At 45.0% G+C, this 12,881-nt stretch overlaps 1 protein-coding gene across 5 annotated transcripts in view; it reads right to left on the bottom strand.

Moving 5' to 3' along the window:
* Window positions 1–12,881, bottom strand: part of SYTL3 (synaptotagmin like 3) — a 106,592-nt gene that overhangs the window by 81,252 nt on the left and 12,459 nt on the right. For 3 of the 5 annotated variants that reach the window (XM_039911139.1, XM_029052326.2, XM_039911140.1), the window contains 3 exons: window positions 11,842–11,962; window positions 11,662–11,756; window positions 2,220–2,839 (listed from right to left, as the gene is read on the bottom strand). In XM_039911139.1, the coding sequence (XP_039767073.1) occupies window positions 2,220–2,329 (110 nt within the window). In that variant the 5' untranslated portion in view covers window positions 2,330–2,839; window positions 11,662–11,756; window positions 11,842–11,962. Of the gene's footprint in view, window positions 1–2,219; window positions 2,840–9,463; window positions 9,507–11,661; window positions 11,757–11,841; window positions 11,963–12,881 lie in introns of those variants that run through there. The other 2 variants (XM_039911141.1, XM_039911142.1) reach the window with 2 other exon arrangements.

Raw genomic sequence — 12,881 nt, 5'->3', positions numbered from 1 at the left:
CCATGCCCAGCTCTTAGTGCAGTGTCTGGCACACAGTAAGTGTTTAACAAATACCATAAAAAAGAAAAAAACAAGACAAGAAATGTCTACAGCAGCTACGCTAGGCCCATCTTGGAGACATTTATAGTCCTGAAACTCCCACCTTAATGGGGATGCTATTCCCACAAATGCCTCCTCCTTAAAAGGAGGTGGTCCCCAAAATGTCTCCCATCCCACACATGTCTCCCTCCTTAATGGAGGTGCTGGTCCCACAGATGCCCTGCTGCCTTCATTAAATGGATTATTGGGGGGAGGGGGAAATGTTACAACCGTTTAAAATTCAAACACATTCAAAAAAATGCATAGCTAATAGGAAGTAGAGAAATCCTGCAGCGACTGTGCCTAGGAGACAGCCAGCTGCTTCTATTTTATGATTCTGTCACTCTCTTTTGCTCCCCACGCTATCAAACCAGGCAGAGGAAGTCTCAAGGAAGTTTATTTTTATAGCTCTCCATTCTAAAGAGAAGGCTGGAAATTGAGGAGAGAGGGAAATAGGTCCAGGGAGAAAGTTCCTATTTATAATGTGCCTCCATCTCAAGCAGCTTCTCCCCCACTCTTAACAGCTTTGATAATAACAACATTACTAATAATAACTGTGTTGCTTGTTAAGCATTTACACTGTGCCAGGCATGGTACTAAGCACTGGGGTAGATACAACACAATCGGATTGGACACAGTTCTTGTCCCACAAAGGGCTCCCAGTCTTAATCCCCATTTCCAGAAGAGGGAATTGAGGCACAGAAAAGTCAAGTGACTTGCCCCAGGTCACAGAGCAGACACGTGGCAGAGCTGCTACTACTACTACTACTAATTTTGTTATGCACTTAATGTGCACCAAGGACTGTATAAAGCACTGGGGTCGATTCCAGATATCCAGACTGGACACAGTCCATCCCACATGGGGATCACAGTCTTAAGTAGGAGGGAGAACAGGTATCAAATCCCCATTTTACTGATGAGGGAACTGAGGCACTGAGAAATTGAGTGACTTGCCCAAGGTCACACAGCTGACAAAGGGCACAGCTGGGATTAGAACCCAGGTACTCCCAGGCCCGTGCTGTTTCCACTAGACCATGTTGCTTCCCAGCAGCTATGCACTTTGAGAAGCAGCATGCCTTAGTGGAAAGAGCCCGGGCTTGGGAGTCAGAGGTCATGGGTTCTAATCCCGGTTCTGCCACTTATCAGCTGTGTGACCTTGGGCAAGCCACTTCACTTCTCTGTTCCTCAATTCCCTCATCTGTAAAATGGGGATTAAGACTGTGAGCCCCACGTGGAACGACCTGATTACCTTCTATCTCCCCTAGCACTTAGAATAGTGCTTGGCACATAGTAAGTGCTTAAGAAATACTATCATTATTATTATTTCTATTGCCCATACCAGCTCAAAGGAGAGTCTTTTTATTTTAATGTCTGTCTCCTCTTTTAAACTATAAGCTCCTTGTGGGCAGGAACTGTGTCTAATAAGTTTGATATATCATACTCTCCCAAGAGCTTAGTACAATGCTCTATATAGAGTAAGTGAAGCAGCGTGGCTCAGTGGAAAGAGCTTGGGCTTGGGAGTCAGAGGTTGTGGGGTTCTAATCCCAGCTCTGCCATTTATCAGCTGTGTGACTTTGGGCAAGTCACTTAACCTCTCTGTGCCTCAGTTACTCCATCTGTAAAATGGGGATAAAGACTGTGAGCCCCACGAGGGACAACCTAATGACCTTGTATCTATCCAGCGCTTAGAACAGTGCTTGGCACATAGTAAGCGCTTAACAAATACCAACATTATTATTAAATACAATAGATTGATTGAGAGAGTACCCTGAGGTTCTCATCAACTTTTCCCTTCTGGGGCCTACCACGCAATTGACTCATCTCCCCCTAAACCAGGTGGAGAAGCTGGGATCTGCTTTTAATGGTCTTGAAGGTAGAAGGAATTTGCAAGTGCACCAAACTTCCAAATTCTTTAGTGAGGTTGCATAAAGCACCGGAGTTCTGCAAAAGACAGGCCTTTAAATGGCACTAAAGAAGAGGCACCCAGTTCCTCTCCCACCCAAGAGGTCCCCCTCTCCAGAGCAGTTAGCCTCCAAAGGGGGCAACCCTCCCCATGCCCTTCCGCCACTGACAACCAACTCAGAAGGAGCTTTAAACGAGGAGGCTGGAAAGACTGACGTCATACAGAAATGACAGAGTACCTTATCCGCTCTTCCTCAACCTTCTGGACCAACTGGTCACGGTATAGGACCTCTAGGACCATCTCTCGTTCCAGTTCCTTGAGGAAATGTAGGTTAACCTCCTCAGTCATCTTCTTCCTCTTCTTCTTCCACCTCCGGATCCTTAGGCCGTGAGGATCTAGCTACTTCATCCAACCAAGCAGCTTGATGGGTGGGGTTACAAAGCAGCCCCTCCACTGTCTCAGGGTTTTTTTTAAGAGCACATGCTTTTATTTCACTGATGGTTGTTGGGTTTTGGTTTTTTTTTTTTTTTTTTACACTGTCATGCTCAAGACGAGAAAACACTAAGACTTCACACCTTCCGAAGGACCTCTTGTTCTCCTAAATGCTTGCCGAGTCCTGTCGAAGCAGCTGCGCTCCCATCTGCTTCAAGAGCATTTCACTTCCTGCCTGCTGAGATCGCTCCAAAGGTTGTGGTAGACAAAGTGTGATTTTTAGTTTTTGCACGGCAGTGGCGATTTTTCAAGCCGCGGAGAGCTTCAAAGAACCCCGACAAGAAGAAATGGCTTATTTTACTTGAGTCCTCTTCAGGAAATTCCTGTCGGTAATGATGGGAATGAAACGGCCGTTTGGTGTGAAACCTATGGGAAAGCAGAGATAACATTATTTTGCCCTTATCCTTTGTTGGTTTTCAACTCCAGTCTCCCGCTAAACTACTAGATGGAAGACCAAGTGCTCCAAATGAAGATGGGCCTTGTCTTTCCAATTTGCTGATGCTAGATGCTTTCAGACTTACTACGAAGGAAACCCTTTTCTTAGAAACCCTCACTTTACAAGAGGCTGCCTTAGACGATTTTCATGGGCAGAGCATTGTACTAAGCACTTGAGAGTGTACAATACAGACTAATCCTGGCTCTGCCACTTGTCTAAGGTAACACAGCAGACAAGTCACTTCACTTCTCTGTCCCTCAATTCCCTCATCTGTAAAATGAGGTTTAAGACCGTAAGTCCCATGTGAGACATGGACTGTGCCCAACCTGATTAGCTTGTATCTACCCCAGTGCTTAATACGGTGCCCAGGCACACAGTAAGCGCTTTTAAGAAATACCGTGGAAACAAATCAAAACAAAAATAGAGTTAGCAGTCACATTCGCTACCCACAAACAGTTTAACAATTCAAACCTGCCAAAACAATCTGCCAGAGACTGTGGTAGCTGTTGCTGTGGCTTCTGGTATGCTGTGTACTCAATCTTGAGGAGTCTGAAATTCTGCTCCTTCAGTTACAACTTCCTACTGACTTTCATTTTTATTTCATATATTGTAGAGGTCCACCACACTTAAGTACACATCTGTAATATATTTATACAGTGCTCTGCACACAGTAAGCGCTCAATAAATATGACTGACTGAATGAATGTTAACATCTGTCTCCCACTCTAGACTACAAGTTTGTTGTGGGCAAGGTATGTGTGTTTTTTGTTATAGTGTATTCTTCCAAGTGCTTGGCGTAGTGCTCTGTACACAGTAAGCACTCAACAAGACTATTTGACCTTGTCTCTTATGCTGTTTTAATGTTTTATCGCTTCACTGCTCCTGATGTGTATCACCCCTCTCTTACCCTACTTGTATTCATAGATTGTGAGCTCCTTGATGGATGGGGGTCTGAGTCTAATTCCCACTTAGTACAGTGCTCTGCACACTGTAAGGGCTCAATAAATACTATGACTAAAGGACATCCGAGGCATGAGTTAAATGAAATATGTTCAATTGTTCTTCCCAACTTAATAAATACTGATTTAAAGAAAAAAGATAGAGAAGTTGGAGGAGGGAGCAGAACAGTTTTATCATTTATTCATGTGCTTTCACTGCTTTCATAAGCTGTCATATGAATGTTATCTCTGTTTCTGTTGGGGTTTCATAAAAAGTTTGGCTCCTATCCTGCTTGCTATCTTTTCTAATGAACTGGATATTCACATCCCCCTCCCATCTAAGATTCCATTTAATTGATAGTATAGTAGGAAAGCAGCATGACCTAGGGGAAAGAACATGTGCCTCAGAGTCAGAGGACCAGGATTCTAAACCATGTGCTTGCTGTGTGACCTTGGGCAAGTCACTTAACTTCTCTGTGCTTCAGTTCCCTCAGCTGCAAAATGGGAATTCAATACCTGTTCTCCCTCCTACTTAGACTGTGAGCCCCACGTGGAACTTGATTATCTTAATCCTACTCCAGAGCTTAGTACAGTGTTTGGCACATAATGAAGTGCTTTATACATAACCCAATTATTAGACTGTCAACGCCTGGAGAACAGAGGCCATATAATCCCAAACTCTTCAGAATTGTTCTCTCCCAAGTGATTAGTACAGGGTTCTGTACACAGTAAGCGCTCAATAAATACCGTTCACTGATTGACTGAATTGTAGCTTGATGACTTGTTTTTTTGCAAACGTGCGTAACTAATAGGTACCCAAAAGGTAAAAAGGTGAAATTCAATCATTCAACCATATTTACTGAGCACTTATTGTGTGCAGAGCACTGTACTAAGCGCTTGTAAAGTACAATACAGCATTAGAGACAATCCCTGCCAACAAAACTGGGCTTACAGCCTAGAAGCAGGGAGACACATCAAAACAAGTAAACAGGCAACAATACAAATAGAATTATAGATCAAAACAAATTAACAAGCAGAACTAGCACAATGCCACTGCCTAAGGAAAAGTGCAGCCACACAGGAGTCTTAGGGCTCAGAAATTCTACTTTGTCACTGTGAGCCTGATGAACTCCCTCTGTAACCTGTTCAGCCTTAGAGTCAATGTGCCACGAGGCAACATTAAGACATAACAGTGCAATTTTGTGGTGACAGTGCTGGTCCGCATCCAGTGTATTGAGGTATCAAATCAACTCTAGACTGTAAGCTTGTTGTGGGCAGGAATTGGGTCTGCTTACTGTTGTATTGTACTCTCCCAAATGCTTAGTCCAGTGCTTTGCACACAGTAAGCACTCAAATACCACTGAATCAATCACTGTCCTCCACAGTAAGAACTGTCACTGCTGCCTCCGTTGAGGTTATTATTTAACTGCGTGAGTTTCTGTTTTGTTTTTTATGGTCTTTGTTAAGCACTTACTATGGGCCAGGCACTATACTAAGTGCAGGGGCAGGTACAAGCTAATCAAGTTAGACATAGTTCACGTCCCCTATGAGGCTCTCAGTTTTCATCCCCATTTTGCAGATGAGGTAACTGAGGTTCAGAGAAGTGAAGTGACTTGCCCAATGTCACACACTAGACAAGTGGCAGGGCGGGATTAGCACCCAGGTCCTTCTGACTCCTAGGTCCATGCTCTATCCACTAGGCTGTGCTGTTTCTCAAAAGGACAAGGAGTTGAAAGGACAATCTTAAAAGGACTAGTAGTAGTAAGAGCATTTATTAAGCACCTACTGCAAACAATGGACTGCACTAAATGCTAAGAACAAGATATATGTTGTTTTAGGGGGCAGAGCATGGGTCTTAGAGGGGAGACCTGGGCTCTAATCCCAGCTCTGTCACTTGCCTTCTGTGTCTACCCCAGTGCTTAGTACAACGTCTGGCCCCAAGTAAGCAGTTAAAGACCATTTAAAAAAAGTGAGTTTACAATGTAGATGGGGAGACAGACATTAACATAAATAAATTTCAGGTATGTACAGAAATGCTGTATGTATGTGGTACGTAGAGGCAAAGGAAGCAGCGCGGCTCAGTGGAAAGAGCCTGGGCTTCAGAGTCAGAGGTCATGGGTTCGACTCCTGGCTTTGCCACTTGTCAGCTGTGTGACTGTGGGCAAGTCACTTCACTTCTCTGGGCCTCAGTTACCTCATCTGTAAAATGGGGATGAAGACTGTGAGCCTCACGTGGGACAACCTGATGACCCTGGATCTCCCCAGCGCTTAGAACATTGCTCTGCACATAGTAATGCTTAAATACCAACATTATTATTAAAGAATGTGTCTGTTTATTGCTGCATTGTTCTCTCCCAAGTGCTTTGTGCCCTGCACAAAGTAAACACTCAAATACGACTGAATAAATGAATGAATAAGTGCTCCGTAAGTACTCTAAAGCGGACAAGACATGAGTGAGAACAGTCAAACCAATAGACAATATATCATAGCAAAGTATTGATAGGCTAGAGATGAGCCTTAAGGTGTACATGGAATATATTAGCCTTCAGCACAGCATGAGTCTAAATCAGGAAATACTTCCTGTAGGTAGGTGAACTAGGAGTTGACCAGCTGGTCTGGGGCCACTGCAATCGACTCTGGGAATAACGACTGTAGAACCGTAGAACACTTTGCTCATAAGGGCCATTAGGGGAATCCCCAGTTCAACCACTTGTGATGAACTGATTGATGCGAAAAGTCCTTTATGAACAGTCTCTTTCCTCCTCCCCGTCAGCATTCAATTTGGCAAGGAAAAAACTGACCTACAGAGCCTGGAATCTCTCCGTGAGGAAGTAGACATGAGAGAGCAAGTCTCTCTGTATGTAGGTACCCTATGGAGTACAGGTAGAGGTGCAGCTTGGCCTAGTGGAAAGAGGACGGGCCTGTGAGTCAGAAGGACCTAGGTTCTGACCCTGGTTCCACCACTTGTGTACTTTGTGACTTTGGTCAAGTCACTTCACTTCTCTGTGCCTCAGTTAACTCATCCCCTATAAAATGGGGATTGTCAGTCAGTCCAATCACATTCACTGAGTGCTTACTGTGTGCAGAGCACTGTACTAAGCACTCAGGAGAGTACAATGTAATAGATTCATTCCCTGCCCACCACGACTTTATGGTCCGGGGGTGGGGTGGGGGGGAGTGAAGACAGACATCAATATAAATAAGTTACAGACATGAACATTAGTGCCGTGGGGCTGAGAGGAAAGATGAATAAAGGGAGCAAGATGGAGTGATGCAGAAGTGAGGTGAAGAAAAGGAAAAGAGGGCTTAGTCAGGGGAGGCCTTCTTGGAGGAGTTGTGCCTTCAGTAAGGCTTTGAAGGGGAGGAGAGTAATAGTCTGTTGGATAAGAGGGAGGGCGGGCATTCCAGGCCAGAGACAGGACATGGGTAAGAAGTCAGCAGTGAGATGGATGAGATCAAGGTACAGTGAGAAGGTTAGCATTAGAGGAGCAAAGTGTGTAGGCTGGGGGTAGTAAGAGTAGTGAGGTGAGGTAAGAGGGCGATTAAGACTGTGAACCGCATACGGGACGTGGATTGGATCCAACCTGATGAGCTTGGGTCTACCCCAGCACTTAGCACAGTTCCTGGCATAGAGTAAGCGCCTAACAAATGCCATAAAAAAGGAGATCCTGTCTTATTATTAAGTGGTCTCCAGAAGTTCCCCATTCCGCTAGACTATTTTCCTGGTAGCAGAAAAGCAGGCAATCAGTGCTGTGAAATGCTGTGAAATGGTATGTATGTGTGTTTATTGTTGTATTGTACTCTCCCCAGGGCTTAGTACAGTGTGCTGCACAAAAACACTCAATAAATATGATTGAATAAATTAATGAATGAATAAGTGCTCCATAAGTACTCTAAAGTGGACAGGACACGAGTGAGAATAGACACTATATCGTAACAGAGTATTGACAGACTAGGCATAAAGGCAAAACTAGGGGTCCCAGAATGCCATCCTGACCCTGTTCCACCGCTGATTTTGTTATCCGGCCTGGTATCATCTAAGGAATCAGAAGCACCCAAAATAGCACGACTTATTTCCACAGTCTCATGCTTGCTTCTGAAATACAAAAGCCTCCATGGTTCTGGATGGGAGGTGGTGGGGAAGAGATACAAGGTAACCCATCACATGAAGGAATTTTAGAAATGACACCTGGTCAAACATCCAGTCAAGACTCCGGTTACTCGCTGTTGCAAAGAGGGGGGAAAAAAAGAGGGGGGTGTGGGTGCGAGTAAAGTGTGATGGCCGGGAAAAGGAGGTGAAGGAGGGTAGAGAAGAATAAAGTCCTTTCATTTCCAGGTAGTGGCTTCCTATTTGTTTCACCCAGAGGCCTATTTCGACCTGAGAACAAGTCATCAGACCAAACCATCAGAACAGTTCACCACAGCAATGTGAAAAAAAAAAAGGAAAAAAAAGACATTGTAGAGTGGAAACAAACTGGGCCGTAGCAGGCGTGTGTGACTAATCACATTTCACTGACATCAGACCTTCAAGGGAAACTACCAGAACAATCTCAAAACCTGAAAACCCACAGCATCTCGAGTGCACATCACAAGTCATTTCAAAGAAATGGACACCCTCAACTCATGCTGCTCTTTAACCACACTTACATCCTTGAAAGGTTTTATGCTTTCAAACTTCTGCCACAATAATTGCTGACCACTGCTCACGTAACGGTTTAAATGCGTAAATTGATTGGTCTTGAGATTTTGCCAGTGCTCTCCCATGCTTCTATTTCCTGGAAATACTGCTTATGATTTTATTTCCTCTTTCCCCAAAGATACCAGACCGGTAATATTGCCTTCAAACCAATAGCTTCTAAAGTCCCTAAAGCTCTACCTAAATGAGTTCTATTTCAAATCGGGGGGAAAGGGCGGTTAATTTTGTATTTCACATTCACTTTATCAGCAAGGGGAAGGAAGGAGGGAGTCTTTGTGAGGGCTCTGTTAGCACATATAACATTTTGTAAGGATTCTGGCATGAATGTATTTTCGGTTGCCCATTAATTCATGTGTAATATATTGAACAGTCACCTAGAATGAAAATTGGAATTCATAAGTTCAAAGTCATCCCTCCCCCTTCTCCATTCCCCCCACTCTCAACCCCCTCCCCTACTTTTCCATCCTTCCCAGCAGTATCCTCAGAGGAGATCTCCTCCCCCCTCACAAGTGCCACCCCCTCCACCTGCGCTTCGGATCCCATTCTCGCTCACCTTATAAAAACTATCGCCCCTTCCCCCTCCCCTCCTTAACTTCCATCTTTAGTCACTCACTCTCCCATGGCTTCTTCCCCTCTGCCTTCAAAGATGCCCATGTCTTCCCCATCCTTAAAAAATCCTTTCGACCCCACTTGCCCTTCCAGTTATTGCCCTATCTCCCTCCTACCCTTCCTTTCCAAACTCCTAGAACGAGTCATCTACACTCGCTGTCTCGAATTCCTCAATTCCAATTCTCTCCTGGACCCCCTCTAATCTGGTTTCTGTCCTCTCCACTATCTACTACTCTATCCCAATCCTCCTCGTCCTCTCAGCTGCCTTTGACACTGTTGACCATCCCCTTCTCCTCCACACCTTATCTCACCTTGGCTTCACGGACTCCGTCCTCTCCCGGTTCTCCTCTTATCTCCCTGGCCGTTCATTCTCGGTCTTCTTTGCGGGCTCCTCCTCCCCCTCCCATCCTTTAACTGTTGGAGTTCCTCAAGGGTCAGTTCTTGGTCCTCTTCTGTTCTCCATCTACACTCACTCCCTTGGTGAACTCATTCGCTCCCACAGCTTCAACTATCATCTCTATGCAGATGACACCCAAATCTACATCTCCTCCCCTTTTCTCTCCCCCTCCCTCCAAGCTCCTCCTGCCTTCAGGAACTCTCCACCTGTATGTCTGCCCACCACTAAAACTCAACATGTCCAAGACTGAGCTCCTTATCTTCCTTCCCAAACCCTGTCCTCTCCGGCACTACCATCCTTCCTGTCTCACAAACCCGCAACCTTGGTGTCATCCTTGACTCTTCTCTCTCATTCACCCCACACATCCAATCTGTCACCAACACCTGCCGGTCTCACCTTCACAATATTGCCAAGATCCACCCTTTCCTCTCCATCCAAACGGCTACAGTGCTGGTACAAGCTCTCATAATATCCCAACTGGATTATTGCATCAGCCTCCTCTCTGATCTCCCATCCTCCTGTGTCTCTCCCCGCTCCAGTCTAATCATCATTCCGCTGCCTGGATTATCTTTCTACAGAAACGCTCTGGGCATATCACTCCCCTCCTCAAAAACCTCCAGTGGTTGCCTATCAACCTTCGCATGAAACAAAAACTCCTCACTCCTGGCTTCAAAGCTCCCCATCCCCTTGTCCCCTCCTACCTCACCTCCCTTCTCTCCTTCTACAGCCCACTCTGTGCACTCCCCTCCTCTGCCACTCACCTCCTCACGGTCCCTCATTCGTGCCTGTCCCGCCGTCGACTCCTGGCCCACGTCCTACTGCTGACCTAGAATGCCCTCCCTCCTCACATCTGCCAAACTCTCTTTCCCTCTTCAAAGCCCTACGGAGAGCTCACCTCCTCCAGGAGGCCTTCCCAGACTGAGCCCTCCCTTTCCCTCTGCCCCTTCTTCCCTCCCCATTCCCCCCTACTTTCTCCCTCTGCTCTTCCCCCTTCCCCTCCAACATTTGTGCATTTTTATATATTACTCTGTTTTGTTAATGATTTGTATATATCTATGATTCTATTTATCTTGATGATATTGACACCAGACTACTTGTTTTGTTTTGTTGTCTGTCTACCCCTTCTAGATTGTGAACCTACTGTTGCGCAGGGATTGTCTCTGTTGCCAAAATATACATTCCAAGAGCTTACTACAGTGCTCTGCACGTAGTAAGCGCTCAGTAAATACTATTGAATGAATGAATAAATTATAAATTTATTCGTAACTATTTTCTGGAATAAAATCTAGAAGTGCAAAATAATGAGATTGGTAGAAAATCAGACCCATTTGCTAGCTAGTCATCCCTCAGCTGGAGGAATTTCATTTCAAATGCCTAACAGGCCAGGGTCTGTTTTTTCCAACCTTTTACTTCCATACATTGCCTAGGGTTTAGAGGGCAAATACACATTTCTTACTTTCTCATTCAGATTCTTCAAATGCATGCTCTTTTTCTGAATGAGAGAGCGAGCAAGCCAGAAAAGCTTTCTAACTTTCATTACTACTTGTAATAGTAGAGTAGTCAAGTTATCTGGGAAAGCAGGTCACTGCAGTAAAAGCCAAGGCTGCCAATTTAGCAGTGGGAGAAACTGAGGAGTGAACTCTTCAATCCCAATAACATCTACCCAGTTGATCTGTACATTCCAATCTCAATAACTCCATCTACTCTCCCACCTCCTTCTCCATTCTCTATTTTTATTTTTAGCAACAAAGCAACTTTGGAAGAAATGTCTTGAGACAAGCCCTTTAGCTGGTTTATAAATCCTCACTTTTTAAGTATTTTCCTTCTAAAACAACCTAGTGCTTGTCTCTTTATGGGGGGTGGGGGGACATCCTAAACGATCAAGCTACTGACAGCTTGGGAAGTTTTTTCAAATCCAAATGACCATCAGCTAAATGCATGGAAGCTTAACTCCGTAAATCAAAGGAGAATGTAAATAACACTTCTCCCTGATACACTTGTCATTTTTCTACAAACTCTGTGGACAAGATAAAAAAAAAATCAAAGCCTAACAGTTACTTCCCCATGCCATTTTCAACTTGATCTTTGCCCATCCCACCTTTCGTTTCCTACCTTCTGTTTCATTAGAGAGAACCTCTTCCACTTGATTTCTTTTCATTCAAATTCCCAGGTTGGGTCTGGATTTTGTCTCCCTCCAATCTCAGCAGCTGGAAGGATGATACATCAGCAACAACAAGAGGTACAACGATCCTTAGTCCTAAGCGGGTAGATGAGATGGAAAAGACACCCTACCTCTTTCTTTGCTTCAGGAGAATTGAGAAACTAGAGGAAGCACAGCTTCGGAGAGGAGAAAGTTCCTCTTCTACTTTCTGCCAGAGAGACCTGCGTCCACCCTCCTTGCTTCCTGCTGGGCCTAAAGAAGACACAGATATATATGTTGGGCAGCCGGGTTTCAGCTCCTGGGGGTTGTGACTGCAGAAACGGATGCTAATTACCCGCTCTTGAAGAGCTACTACCGCCCCTGGGAACAAACCAAAGACTTAGCAACCACACTACAATTTACAAGCACGCCTAGTAAAGCAAAAGTGGAACTGGAAGAAATGCAAAGTTGACTCTTGTGAAATGATTTACTACCACCAAGGAGGCTTGGGAATTGTCCACTTCACCCACCTGCACCTTTAACGGGACGGCAGGAACACTTTCCAGGCAGTGCCATAGAGAAAAAACAAATCAACCACCTGGAATTGGGCTTCCTTCCTAGGCACACTTCAGCCTCACAAAGCTAACCTTTAAACACCAGAGCCACCTAAAAATGCACATGTACAGGGTGTAGGACTTGGGGGAGCAGAGAGGGGGAACGGGAATGTGTTTGAGGGGTCAGGGTAAACCAAAATAGGGATGGGGAAGGGAAAGCAGAATGGGCAGGGAGGAAGAGGAGGGGGATAAGGGGAGGTAAAGGCAGGGGCTTGGGAGATGATTAGAGGCAAAAACCATAAAGCTGAATGGGAGAAAAGAGACACTGAGTGAACCACGAGGTGGGGATTAACTAGACTGAAGGGGGGAGGGAGGGAGAAGGATGGCAGCAGAGGCAGCAGCATGTCTTCAGTTAATTTTTGCATATTTGAAAGCCTGTGGTTGTAATCTGGTAAGGAGTCTGAAAATGGCTCCCTCAACCACAGCGTTTTTGAGCCTCTAGACTCTAAGCACCTGGTGGACAGGGAATGTATCTGTTAACTGTTATGCTCTCCCAAGGGCTTAGTATAGTGTTCTGTACTTCATATATCTGCAACATTTATATTAATGTCTGTCTCTCCCTCTAGACTAAGCTAGTT

The sequence above is a fragment of the Ornithorhynchus anatinus genome, chromosome 2 (assembly GCF_004115215.2).
Source record: "Ornithorhynchus anatinus isolate Pmale09 chromosome 2, mOrnAna1.pri.v4, whole genome shotgun sequence".
Taxonomy (NCBI): Eukaryota; Metazoa; Chordata; class Mammalia; order Monotremata; family Ornithorhynchidae; genus Ornithorhynchus; species Ornithorhynchus anatinus.
Note: the sequence above shows the minus strand (reverse complement) of the source record. Positions and strands in the feature narration are given on the sequence as shown.